We start from the raw sequence: 12,221 nt of genomic DNA, 5'->3' as shown, positions 1-12,221 counted from the left end.
GGGCACTGTACCGATATATGCCCAAACTCGTTACAGTGGAAGAAACACTGATGGTTATTATACCTCTCAGTTATCATGGTCTCTAACAGACCACCCCCTTTAACCCCAGTCCCTTCACGGTTTGTGACCATTCTTCTACGCCCTTTCTCCCAGTTTGTCATACCCGGATTCCTGTAGATCTGGTCCTTCGGGCTGGGGGGTCGCCAGTTGCTCCGGGAAGATATGGTGTTGGCTTGCAGGCCAGTTCATCAGCTGCCAGCTGTCGCTCCACAAGCGCCACAGACTCATCCAAGGTTTCTGGGTCTCCTTGGCCCACCCATTTTCTGAGTGCTGGTGGCATAGCTCTGAAAAAGCGATCCATCACCTGGCTCTCAACCACCCTGGTAGCAGTGTTGCATTCTGGTTGTAGCCACTGCCTAGCTAGGTGGATGAGGTTGAACATTTGTGCCTGTTCCTCCTTATATTTCCACGCATTGAGACATTGGGGTCTTATGGCTGAGGTCGCCCCTGCTTGTGCCAGGATGTGCTTTTAGCTGGTCATAATCCTCAGCCTTACAGGTAAGTTATTTAAACAGTTGTAGCAACATGTGGGCACATATAGCGTTATATTTTATATTTTTGTTTTTAAACAAGGTGTTCTGCAATTTAATTGGGCAAGGGAAAATCATCCAACCTACATTGTATTCAGTTTGCTAAAGAAGGTGAGAATGAGACAGTGGACAGTCGAAAGGTGGCAAAACAAACCAGCTAAAAGTGGTCCTAGACAGGAGGCTGCTGCTGCTGCTGTTTGGAGAGAGGTGTTTACCATCTGAAGACCCATGTGACACTGCCAGCAGAGCTTTTATTAGTTCTGTAAGTCACACTGCTTCAGTCAGGTCAAGTTGATAGATTACTGTTTCATTGACACAGAAGAAATGGGCTGATTTATTGCTGACAAAGGCTACATTATTGTACAGTCTTTTAATATTAAGCAAATATTGACATCAGTTTTCAGGTCAGAATAAAGATTTATTGAGTTCTCTTTGTTTGTTAGTATCCACCTGTACTACTACTTCAGTGAATTTTAACAGTGACCGAAAACTGTTTTTTAAAGGGTACCTGTGTGTGTGTGTGTGTGTGTATGTATGTATTCATGTATTTGTGTTTTGGATATAGTAAACATGTACGGTTTCAGTTTGGTACTGCATATCAAATGGAAGCAGGTGACATGAAAACAGAAGCACGCACTTTTGAGCCACTAAAATGTTGGAAAACTACAGTACCTTTCCAGAGAATTAAATAAATAAGATAAACACAAGATACTTTTTTTTTTTTACTTTTTATTTAAAATTCAGATTGCTTACCTTCAACCACAGGCCCTCTGTCCTTGCTGTCAGGAGTCAGTAGGCTTACTGCTCTTCAAACAGAACTACTCTGAGAGCACGATATGAGGAATAGAATAAACAAACAGCGTTGTTTTTTTTTTTTGTTTGTTTTTTTTTCATTTTAACAACTGTTACATTAATCAGCGTGTGCAGTATTTGCAGTGCAGTGTTTGAGAATTGGGTATATGTTCACATTTTAGTGTTTGAAAATCAGTTAAGGGATCTAGGTACGGGTCCATGATAATTCATCCCTGTTACTAGGTGGACATACTTTAAGTCCTAATACAAGAATCATTTGGGTATTGTGGCAGGCTGGCTTGCAGTGGTGAGGTGTGGTGACGTCACGGACCAGGAAGTAACTGAACCAAAACAATGGATGGGCGGGTGAAACTGAACGCAATGGTGTTCAGCTGATTTATTAATAAACAAAACAAAAATAAAAGATTTAAACAAACAACAAAACAGAAACCAAAGGGCACGAGGGCCAAACAAATCAGACAGACAAACAAGTAAGTGTCGTGCTGGCTAATCCAGCACGTTTTAGCAATTGTTTATTTTTAAGTCTGTCTCCTCTCTATCTCCCCATACCTCCTCTCTGTACACCCAACCCTGCAGCACGGACAGCTGCAGGTTCTTATACTCTGGCCGAGGGGTTAACTAGCTGTTAATTATCTTATTACCCCTCGGCCACAGTCTGCACGCGTTTGGTAAGGATGCGTGACTGTCAGCTAGTTAAATAATCAGTAGCTGATTAGTCATGCATCCTCACGGGGTTTTTAAATTATAAACAATAACAAAAGACGCGGCGCTTTTATCCGCGCCGCAAACAAAAATACAAATAATAATAAATAGGGGCGGGACAGTCCGCCACAGTATACTTTTAAGATGGTGTAACGACATAGAAATTATTGATTGTTCATTTCAGCATGCTAGTGTCGTTTATGGCGCTGTTTTTTAGTGGTTCACTTAGAGCAGGGGTTCTTTATGAACGTAATACTTCAGTACTTGATAACAGACTGCTAGAAAAACTTGTTTTGTCATGGGCTTTGTTAAAATAAGGGGTTTATTGATTTGTGAAGTTAAGTGCATTCAGTTATTAAATATATTAAATATAGTGTTACATGGTCCTCTATCTTTAACATATACCCACATTTTGACTCCAAATATGTCCACCTAGTAAGAGAGATGAGTTGTCGCGCACCCTCTAGGTACTATACTGTATAGTGGTGGGACAAACATTGATTTTTTAGGAATATTCTGTCAAAATGTCAACAGATCATTTGGAAACAAAAGTATAATTCGTACCATAGTAACCAAAAGAAATCTGTCAAAAGAAACATGGTACCTCATCAGATTATCTGTTTAAGAAGGGAGAGCAGGTTTCATTCGACTAGGAAGCAAAATTAGTTAATTCTGTAGGGTGGTGCAAAACTTTTGGCCATAGCTTAAGGTAGTGTATTATTAATGCATGAAATGTTAACATGGCTTATCATTGCTCTTTCCAGGTTTTCTCAAACAACGACGAGGCACCTATTAACAAGAAGCTTCCAAAAGAACTCCTACTTAGGTGAGTTGAGAATCCTCAAAATGCTTTGTAGAGAAAGACATTCCATTTAGGTTGCTCAGAAGTATTGAAACAGTGGCTTATAGCTGTGTAGTAATGACCCAGCTCAAGTTGTCAGATTGGAGTTTAGAATGTTGTATATCACCATTCAACAGTAATCTCTGTTGCTGCACAATAAATAATTTTATGTTTGTGCCACGCTTCTTCTGGACTTGAAAAACGAAAGATGGAACAGCTTGCGGTTGCTATGGAAATGTTGCCCTATGGTCATGTAAATATAGTGGTAATTATATTTTAATGAAATTTAATAGATTTTCAAGCAGTTTAAAGGGACAGCAGTTTTTTCAACCTAAACATCGGTCAACCTCAGACACTCAATCTACGGTAGTTACTTTTGTCTAATCTAGCCCCCCAATTTGACAGCCGCTTTGTTAATGGATGTTCATTGTGCTTTCAGCCTGAGGCCATTTAAAATGCCCAATTTTGTTTTCTTTTTACCTTGGAACTCACCAGACTGAAGAGCCCCACAGTGATTCCAGGGTTGTGGTTCTATTCCAGGTCACATGTGGTTTGAGTGACACTGTACAGGCTGCCTCACTGTTCAGTGCTGCTGTGCACGAAGGCACTCTCTTCAGAGTGCTCAGAGGTGGCATTTGCTGTATTAAGCTATGAGTGCTAATCAGTGACTCTCATAGAGCATACTCAATGCTTTTTCTTTTAGTTCACAGTGAAGAAAAGTGGCACTCTGCAATTTGCCTGTAAATCACACTTCTAGAAGATTGGCTCAACTGGATGTGTTTATTATTCCCCCACTGGGGACGCATAGCAGGGATATAGCAGAGGTGTACATACTGTAAGCACATATGTGTGTATGTCACACTTTCGAATTTTACAGATATCTAGAGAACATCTCAGCCAGTTGTGATGATACTTGCTAAGGACGTTCACCAGGAATAGTTATTGATAGTATCAGAGTCTAGGAGTCTATTTGGAAGCTGTGTCTGTTTGTGCCTGTCTCCTGATGTGTGCATTCCAGCTATGGTCAAAAGTTTTGCATCACCTAGAATTTTAAGATTGAGACCTCATTTAAAAAAAATATATATATGAACATAATTTAGATCTTTTATTTACCATCATATAATGAAAGAAACTACACAACGATATTGCAAAAGTCTAATGTAATGTAACATTATTCAGCAGGTTTCATTCAACCTTTATAAAGCAATGTTAGTTCATTCTATAGGGTGATGCAAAACCTTTGGCTGTAGAAACCACTAATGCTGCACAAAACTAGGCATGGCAGGTGTGGGAGGCTTTGCAGATTGTGTTTTTTTTTTTGTTTATTGCTTGTTTCTGGATACTCCATACAAATATTGGCAAGCCAAACACATTTACCCACACATCTACTGGATTTCAATTTCCCAGCCAATCGCTAGTAAATGCATTATAATGTATTGTAGTTACACTATACTGTATTTTTGTAGGGTTCCTTAGATTTTGGCCTAGATTTGGAAGGTAGTTTCTGGACAGAAATGATTGAAGGTTAAGGGGTTAGGTACTGTAAAAGGTGTGTAGGTTATCCGCTGATAGCTCGGGAGAGACGTGGAAGTGTAGTTCAAACGCTGACCAGGCACTTACGGTTTGTTTACAAAGGCAAACAGAAAAGGAAAAACCATGTGACACTACCGACAGTAGTGGGTCACGGACGAGATCATATTAATCAAGACAGAACAGAAAATACACAAAATGCAAAATAAAACGCTGTGAAAAACAGAACTGCAAACAAAGGGCGCAGTGAAGATGACTCCCGTTGCTCCCGCTATACAGGGAGGTCCCGCTGACAAATCTCACTGTACTTTGTGGGATATAAAATCCCTAAAGTAATCCTTGCTCAGGATAATAATTAAAACCCAGATGGAGGTAGGAGGTTTTTGGTTTCTTCGGTTTGATAGTGACAGATTTGTTTTCCGGGTAGACACTTTGCCAGGATATGGAGGCTGTGTGGTCCAGTGGTTAAAGAAAAGGGCTTGTAACCAGGAGGTCCCCGGTTCAAATCCCACCTCATCCACTGACTCATTGTGTGACCCTGAGCAAGTCATTTAACCTCCTTGTGCTCCGTCTTTCGGGTGAGATGTAATTGTAAGTGACTCTGCAGCTGATGCATAGTTCACACACCCTAGTCTCTGTAAGTCGCCTTGGATAAAGGCGTCTGCTAAATAAACAAATAATAATAATAATAATATGCCCACCAGCCGGTCATGGAACCCTAGCCGTCTAGTCCTCATCTGCAAAACTCTGACTCTAATAAAGCTGAACGAAAAATCAAACAAAACACAAAAACATTCATATTTTATGAGCAGGGCCTGTTTGAGGTGAGTGTTTATACTGTGTGTTGAACTTTATAGTGAAGGTGAATGTCCACCCTGTATTGATTTGTTTGAAGTGTTTATTTTGGCTCCTGTGCCTTTTTTTGTTTCTTTTGTTTTTGTGTGTTAATAAAAGTGTACATTGCATTTAACTGTAGCTTCTGTTTCTGGGTTTCCTTCCTGCCAGGTAACAAGCCTTGGCCACCACGCTACCCTTTCACACCATAATACATAATTTATTGCTTAATTCACAGAGATAATTTTATAGCAGCTCTGATTCAAAAAAGGGGGAAAACTCTATACAGTAGATTTAAATGTAGTTTTGTCCTAATTTTTAAGGCCAACATTTGTTATAAGGGGTTAAGTTATCCAGTTAAATACATGAGGAAAGATCAACCTACTAAAAACAGCAGATCAGTAAAAGGAAATCTAATATACTAATAGGTATAGTGATGCCCATTTGAATTATTATTCAGTATAAGACACAAAGTATTTAATTATAGTTCTCCTAGGTTAGTCTTTTTCTGCTTGCTCTGAAAGATTTACCTAAAGGCTCTCAGGTGTTGGCTTAACGCATTGCTTCAGGAGTATACTGGGCAGATTCTCATCTAATGTTTTCTATTAAATCTATAAAGAGAGCAGTGTTAAAGGTGTGGTCTCTAAGGTTTTACAAATAACACTGTGTAACAAGTTTTTTTTTTTTTTTGGTTCCTGGGTAGTAAGTGTTGTTTCCTAATTGCTTGTGCCTTAAAAGTATAGAAAATGGCTATTATTCCCCACAAACTTTGCTTTTGTGACCAGGACAGTGATATTTTGAAATGTACCTATTTTCCAGAACATTCCAGATAGATTCAGTGCTGAGTAAACTTGGAGTAACTTCTAGAACTTTCCAGTAATATAAATAGTAGTATAAATACAGGGGCCTTAAGCCCACCAGTTCAGTTTAGTTCCAGCTGCCTAAGTGGATACATATCTGCATTTTTCTGAGATGGCATCAAGGTCAGAGGAGACTTCAAATTGGTGGCATTCCTGATGGGTCTCCAAGGCGGTTTTACCAAGTTTCCCTGCTGTCTTTGCCTTTGGGACAGCAGGGACACCAAGGCGCACTACCACAGGCGGGATTGGCCACAGCGGACCGAGTTCTCTGTGGGGAGGAACAACGTCAAGTGGGAGCCACTGGTGGACCCCCGGAAGGTGCTGATGCCACCACTGCACATCAAATTGGGCCTTATGAAACAATTTGTCAGAGCTCTAGATAAGGAGTCGGCAGCCTTCAAGTACCTTCAAGACCTTCAAGACTTCTTCCATAAGCTGTCTGAGGCAAAGGTCAAAGCCGGTGTCTTCGTCGGACCATAGATAAAGAAGATCCTGGAGTGCAATGAATTCCCCAAGAAGATCACTAGCAAAGAGAAAGCGGCTTGGAACAGCTTTGTCGCAGTGGTTCGGGGCTTCCTGGGCAATCACAAGGCCTGAAAACTATGTGGAGCTGGTTGAGACTCTGGTGAAGAACTACGGCACAATGGGCTGTAGGATGTCCCTCAAAGTCCATATCTTGCTCATCTTGATAAATTCAAGGAGAACATGGGAGCGTACTCGGAGGAGCAAGGCGAGCGCTTCCACCAGGATATACTGGACTTTGAACGCCGCTACCAAGGACAGTATAACGAGAACATGATGGGAGACTACATTTGGGGGCTGATTCGTGTAAGTGATTTACAGTATAATCGTAAATCTCGAAAAACTACTCACTTCTAAATCTTTTGTAGTCATTTTTGTATTACTTTAGTATAAATACATGTTAATTTGGATTCATATGTTGTTTTTTTCTGACTATGTGAACGAAAAGACACAAATTCGCCCGTTTTCTCATTGGAAATAGGTAAATTTCAAAATATCACTGTCCTGGTCACAAAAGCAAAGTTTGTGGGGAATAATAGCCATTTTCTATACTTTTGAGGCATAAGCAATTAGGAAATAACACTTACTACCCAGGAACAGAAATTGTGTTACATGATAATTTACCCTTTATCAGCTTCAATACCCTTTTTCCTGTTTACTTGAACACATTTTCTTACCTTCGAAAGGTCTCTGAGGGTGCAAAACTGTAGGGTAAATTTCTCTTCCATTTTTGTGAAATTCCCCTGGCTTTCTTTGCTGGTGGAAAGAAGTTTTTTAAAGGTTTTACCAGTCATATGGATTAAGCTCAGACAAGGCAAGATCGAGCCGAACCCACAAGGCATTGAAACTTTCTGAAAATGTGAGATAATTTGCATTCTTATACTCCTACGGAGCTGTGATATTTGCATTACTCCTCTGTGCTCAAAAGGGAAATCTTCTTCCATAGTTCTGGGGATTTATGAAGACATATTACAACCAACACTCAAACTGACCAATTAATCACTGTGATTCTGCAGGGTGGTTTAATGCCGGCATACATTATGTTGGAAGTGACCAGAGATTAATTTAATTTACAAGCTTGTTTTTTTTTTTTTTTGTTCTCCCTGAAGATGCCTTAGAACAGTCACTTCTGTCGCTAGCATAATTCCAGGGAGCTAATCATGCTTTGTCCCACCAGCCTGCTCAATTGAATTGATTCAAGTTCTGTTTTTTTTTTTATATATAATTTAGCACTAATCAGAATAAATGGTTATTAAGGTAGGTTTCCAGTCTGCTGCATGCCAGTGCTCCGGAAACTTCAAGGGCCAAGTTGCTTATACTGTATATTGTCTGTAACAGTTAGCTTAAGAAATATTAAAAGTAACATGCAAGCCTTTTACAAAGTCTCTTACCGTTAGAAAGACACTTGGGCTGATTTAGCCTATGATGCATATATCTATGGCAGGCAACAGTAACCAAAGAGCAACTCCTGCACTCCGGTAATCAGCTCCTTTACACAAAAAACACAGTATTTGCATAATTGAAATAAAAACAGTCAGAATGAATGAAAACATTATACAAATGTAAAGGAACAGTACAAAGCTGAATATAATGAAATCTGAAATGACTTGCTCTTAAGTGTGATTGTAGCTTTTAGCTTTGCGTGTGTGTGAGGGGCGATACGTATGTCCGGGGTTCAGTGGAAATTGTCTTCGACTAGTACAGTACACCACAGTGGTTTCTTACAAACCTTCATAAAGTACAGTAACTCTGACCTCTTTCTTAAGCTAAAGCTAATGTACCGAGCATCAAAAGAAACTTATCACTATTATAACACATTTATTTAAAAAAAAAAAAAAAGGTATATAAATGATGGACATTGACGAAATGTTTTTGGTTTCTTTTTAATCACTCGATCATTCATCCTTGACCATGACACACTTGAGTGACTATGACGGAAGCATATGCACTTAATTACTTAATTAGTGAGACAGTTTATTGGACACTGGATATGGAGTGAGTGATTTCAGCTGTTGAATTGCAAGTTTGAATAAAAGCAATAAAGAAAATCACAGAAAAAAAACCAATGTGCCACGTCTGTCAAGAGAGCAGCGCCTTCGTGCAATCGGCATGTTGGAGGCTGGACTAGGGCAGTATATTGTGGCTCGCCGTCTTGGGTGCTCACAGCCAGCAATTTCAAACCTGGCGAGACGGTATAACCAGACACACTCTGTCAATGACAGGCCACGAACTGGGAGACCAAGAGTCACAACACCTGCCCAAGATCGACAGATCATTTTGCAGCATCTTCGTGATGTCAATTGTTAATCAGCACAATAAAAAGTCACTGCACCTGCTCTAAAACAGAGTTTGTCATTTTTCAATCACATCTTGTGAATTTTATCCAAATATAAGTGATAAGTTTCTTTTGATGCTCAAATATAAGTGATACATTTCTTTTGATGCTGAATTATAAGTCATAAGTTTCTTTTGATGCTCAGTATATTTATGTTACAATGTTTGTGAGACAGTTGAATGAACTCATTCAATGTAGTGATAGAATTTAGAACGTTGTTGATTTGAATCTGAAATCTTGTCAAACTGTCACATAGCAAATTGAGCAGAAGCGTAATAAAATAATAAAAAACCCACTAAAAATAGAAGCTATTTTTGCTTCTTCGTTTAACCAATTAATCTATTTTCAACTCTGTTCTGAGGTTTTATTTACCGTAGAAGTACACTTCAACATGTTATAAGAAAATATTTGTGTTCTGTCTTTACTGGTGGTTTTAATTAACCTTCAATTCCACACACTGTATAGAAGACTTGTTTAAACTTGTCTCTCTGTTGACAGGAGTCTGGACACCTAAGTCAATTATTAGATATTCTCCTCTAACTAACAGTTATTGGCATGCAAGGCAAGCCTACAAAATAACACCCTTCCTGTGCCACAGTACATTGATGCTTTTTCTTTTCTTACACCCTATCAGCACTTTCCGTACAAGTTTGCATAAAGATTTGCTCGCTGATCAGAAACGTGTTATGAAAATAGATTGCTGCACAGCAAACATGGCAAACCGTTCTGTTCGTCTGTTGTTAGGGATGAAACAGGGATCATCATCATTCCTTTTAATCGGCTGTGGAGTTTTACAGTATTTACAACACATGCCACCTGCTATTTATTAGACATCCTTCAGAATCTAGGAAATTTGAGCAAATAAAGTGGTAATGAAGCAGTAAACAGCTTGTCACCACTGTAAATCCCTATAGACATGTCTGGATGTATTCTTTTTAGTATATGGGCCAAATCTCATCAACGGCATTTTCGCTGCAACCACCTGTAAAATTGTGTTAAGTTTAACCATATAAAGCATCAAATTAAAGATTTTAGTGACTTGAAAGACATTGTTTTGCATGTTAGACCCTTTTTATTTTGACATTTTGCTGTCTGGTGCATTTCTACCACAAGTAATGGGCTCCCAATAAGTTTACCAAACAAGGATTCTGAGTTGGGTTCATAAGCAATAAATGGTGCCACCCTTCATTGTTTGTCGTTTTGGTGTAGCCTACCACTGATCTTGTGAGCTGACTTGCTTCTTAAAATCATTTGCATTAGCATCAGCTATTCAGGCACAGCATGATATCTGGTAAATAAGCACTATTATCAGAAGGAGGGGTTGAAAACATTTTTGAATAACTGTACATAGGCTGGGAGGGCCCGGAGGTAACCATGGGCTTTTTGGTTGTGGCCAGCCAGTAACCGTTTAGCAGGGGACAGCTCCACCATGGATAGGTTAGAGACACTGCAGAGTTGACCACGATGAACTGAGGCTTGTGAGTCTGAAGGAGCCACACAATTCTTCATTGGGTTGACCGACAAAGCCACACCAATGAGGGACTTCAAAGTTATATCTTAATTGCTCCTGATGCTGTTGTCACTCACTTTTCAAAAGCAATAAAGACTCAACTCCCGACTCCATTGTTAAATTGGCAGACCAGGCCTGTTCCTCCAAGGGCCTGAGCTACAATCCATTGATGTGCTCCTACACTAGCAGCAGCTTGGCACTAGTGAGTGACAGTACAGTAGCCGTGTTTATCATTTCTCAGTGCTGCTGCAGCTTGTAGATTGATGAGAGGTTCCCCCAAAGAGCTCTCATAAAAGAACACACACCACAGCCCTGTTAACCAACTCATGCTGACATTCGGTACAAACAGACTAGCCAGGAGTTTGAATCCTTTTCTGTGTTGTTCTTTCTGTGACAGGCTTCTTGGGTCAAAGCTAGAGAAGCAGACCATTTCCAGATCTCTCCTGTGTATTTGTCTTGCTATTCGTTTATGTCGTGAGATAAGATTCATTTCTAGGGAGGCTGTCTCTGTTGATGGATTGGGGAAGGGAAACTTGTGCTGCGCTAACACTTTCAGAATTTAGAATTTGAATGTTGGATTGCTTTTAGTTTCTTAACCCTTACACTTCTATGTTTCAGTTTTACACAAACTGCAGTAAATGTAACTGAACTGTTTACACTTAAACTTAACTGATTGAAGCAAATTCACAAGGAAGCATGAGCTATGGACCAACTGATGCAAATTAAAAAAGAAAAAACTGACAATCAGATATTGTGTGACTAAACTCCACATTTCTTTGTATTTAAGTATTTGTTATTGAATTTTCATTTATATATATATATATATATATATATATATATATATATATATATATAAACAGATAAAAAAGAAAGAGAAGGAAGAAAAGATATGGATTCCAACACTTCATCCAGAAACTCAAGGCCTATATCCTGCTCCCATGCAGTTTTTTTATCATGCAAAGACATCATGCCTTTTGTTTTTGTAAAGTGTTTTGTTTGTGTTCAAACCTTTTATTTATGATATTATTTATTATTTATTTCTTAACGCTTCAACCCGTGGTATTAGTGTCTGTCTCTTCCTGGTCTGACGTCGCCACCAAGCCATCTTGCCACATATGGTGTCGTCAAGTGGGAAACAATCCCTTCATGTACGCAGACCAGGACAACTACTGCGGGTATAATTTTTTTTAATTTATTTTATTATTGGTTGTTTTGTGAAAATAAAATAAAATAAAATAAAATGGGCCAGGGAAAAGGACTGGAGGGGTGGTACTGCGGGAAGAAAAACCACCACCAGTGAAAGGACTGCCCAGAAGTCCAAGATTGGTGTGGGCTGTGTGACAGAGTTGTAATGACTCGAGTCAGTGACTCACTCTAGTCAGACTTGAGTCGCAATTTTCGGTGACTCAACTCGACTGAGTCATTGTCATCAAATGACTCAACTCGACTCAAGTCTCTGCTCAAAAGACTCGATTCGACTTGAGTGCCAGCCCAAAAGTCTCCACTTGACTCGGTCTTTATTATAAAATAAATTACACGATCAGTTTCGTTTTCAGTAACCGCAAACCTTCTTCTGATGCGTACAAGCCCTGCCTCTTTCTAAGTGAGAGGAACACGTGACAACATAGAGACAGAGAGAAGAGCATCAGCAGCATGGAAGGTAAATCTAGAGTACCTGCGCTCG

At 39.5% G+C, this 12,221-nt stretch overlaps 1 protein-coding gene across 2 annotated transcripts in view; it reads left to right on the top strand.

Annotated features, from left to right (window-relative positions):
• LOC117400408 (F-box/LRR-repeat protein 2-like) overlaps positions 1 to 12,221 on the top strand; it is a 76,445-nt gene that overhangs the window by 15,460 nt on the left and 48,764 nt on the right. For both annotated transcript variants that reach the window (XM_034916553.2, XM_034000320.3), the window contains exon 2: positions 2,870 to 2,931. In XM_034916553.2, coding sequence (XP_034772444.1) covers positions 2,870 to 2,931 — 62 coding nt within the window. The remainder of the gene's footprint in view (positions 1 to 2,869; positions 2,932 to 12,221) is intronic.

Source organism: Acipenser ruthenus, chromosome 4 (genome assembly GCF_902713425.1).
Source record: "Acipenser ruthenus chromosome 4, fAciRut3.2 maternal haplotype, whole genome shotgun sequence".
Taxonomy (NCBI): Eukaryota; Metazoa; Chordata; class Actinopteri; order Acipenseriformes; family Acipenseridae; genus Acipenser; species Acipenser ruthenus.
The sequence above is the reverse complement of the archived record's forward strand: the minus strand, read 5'-3'. Positions and strand labels throughout refer to the sequence as shown.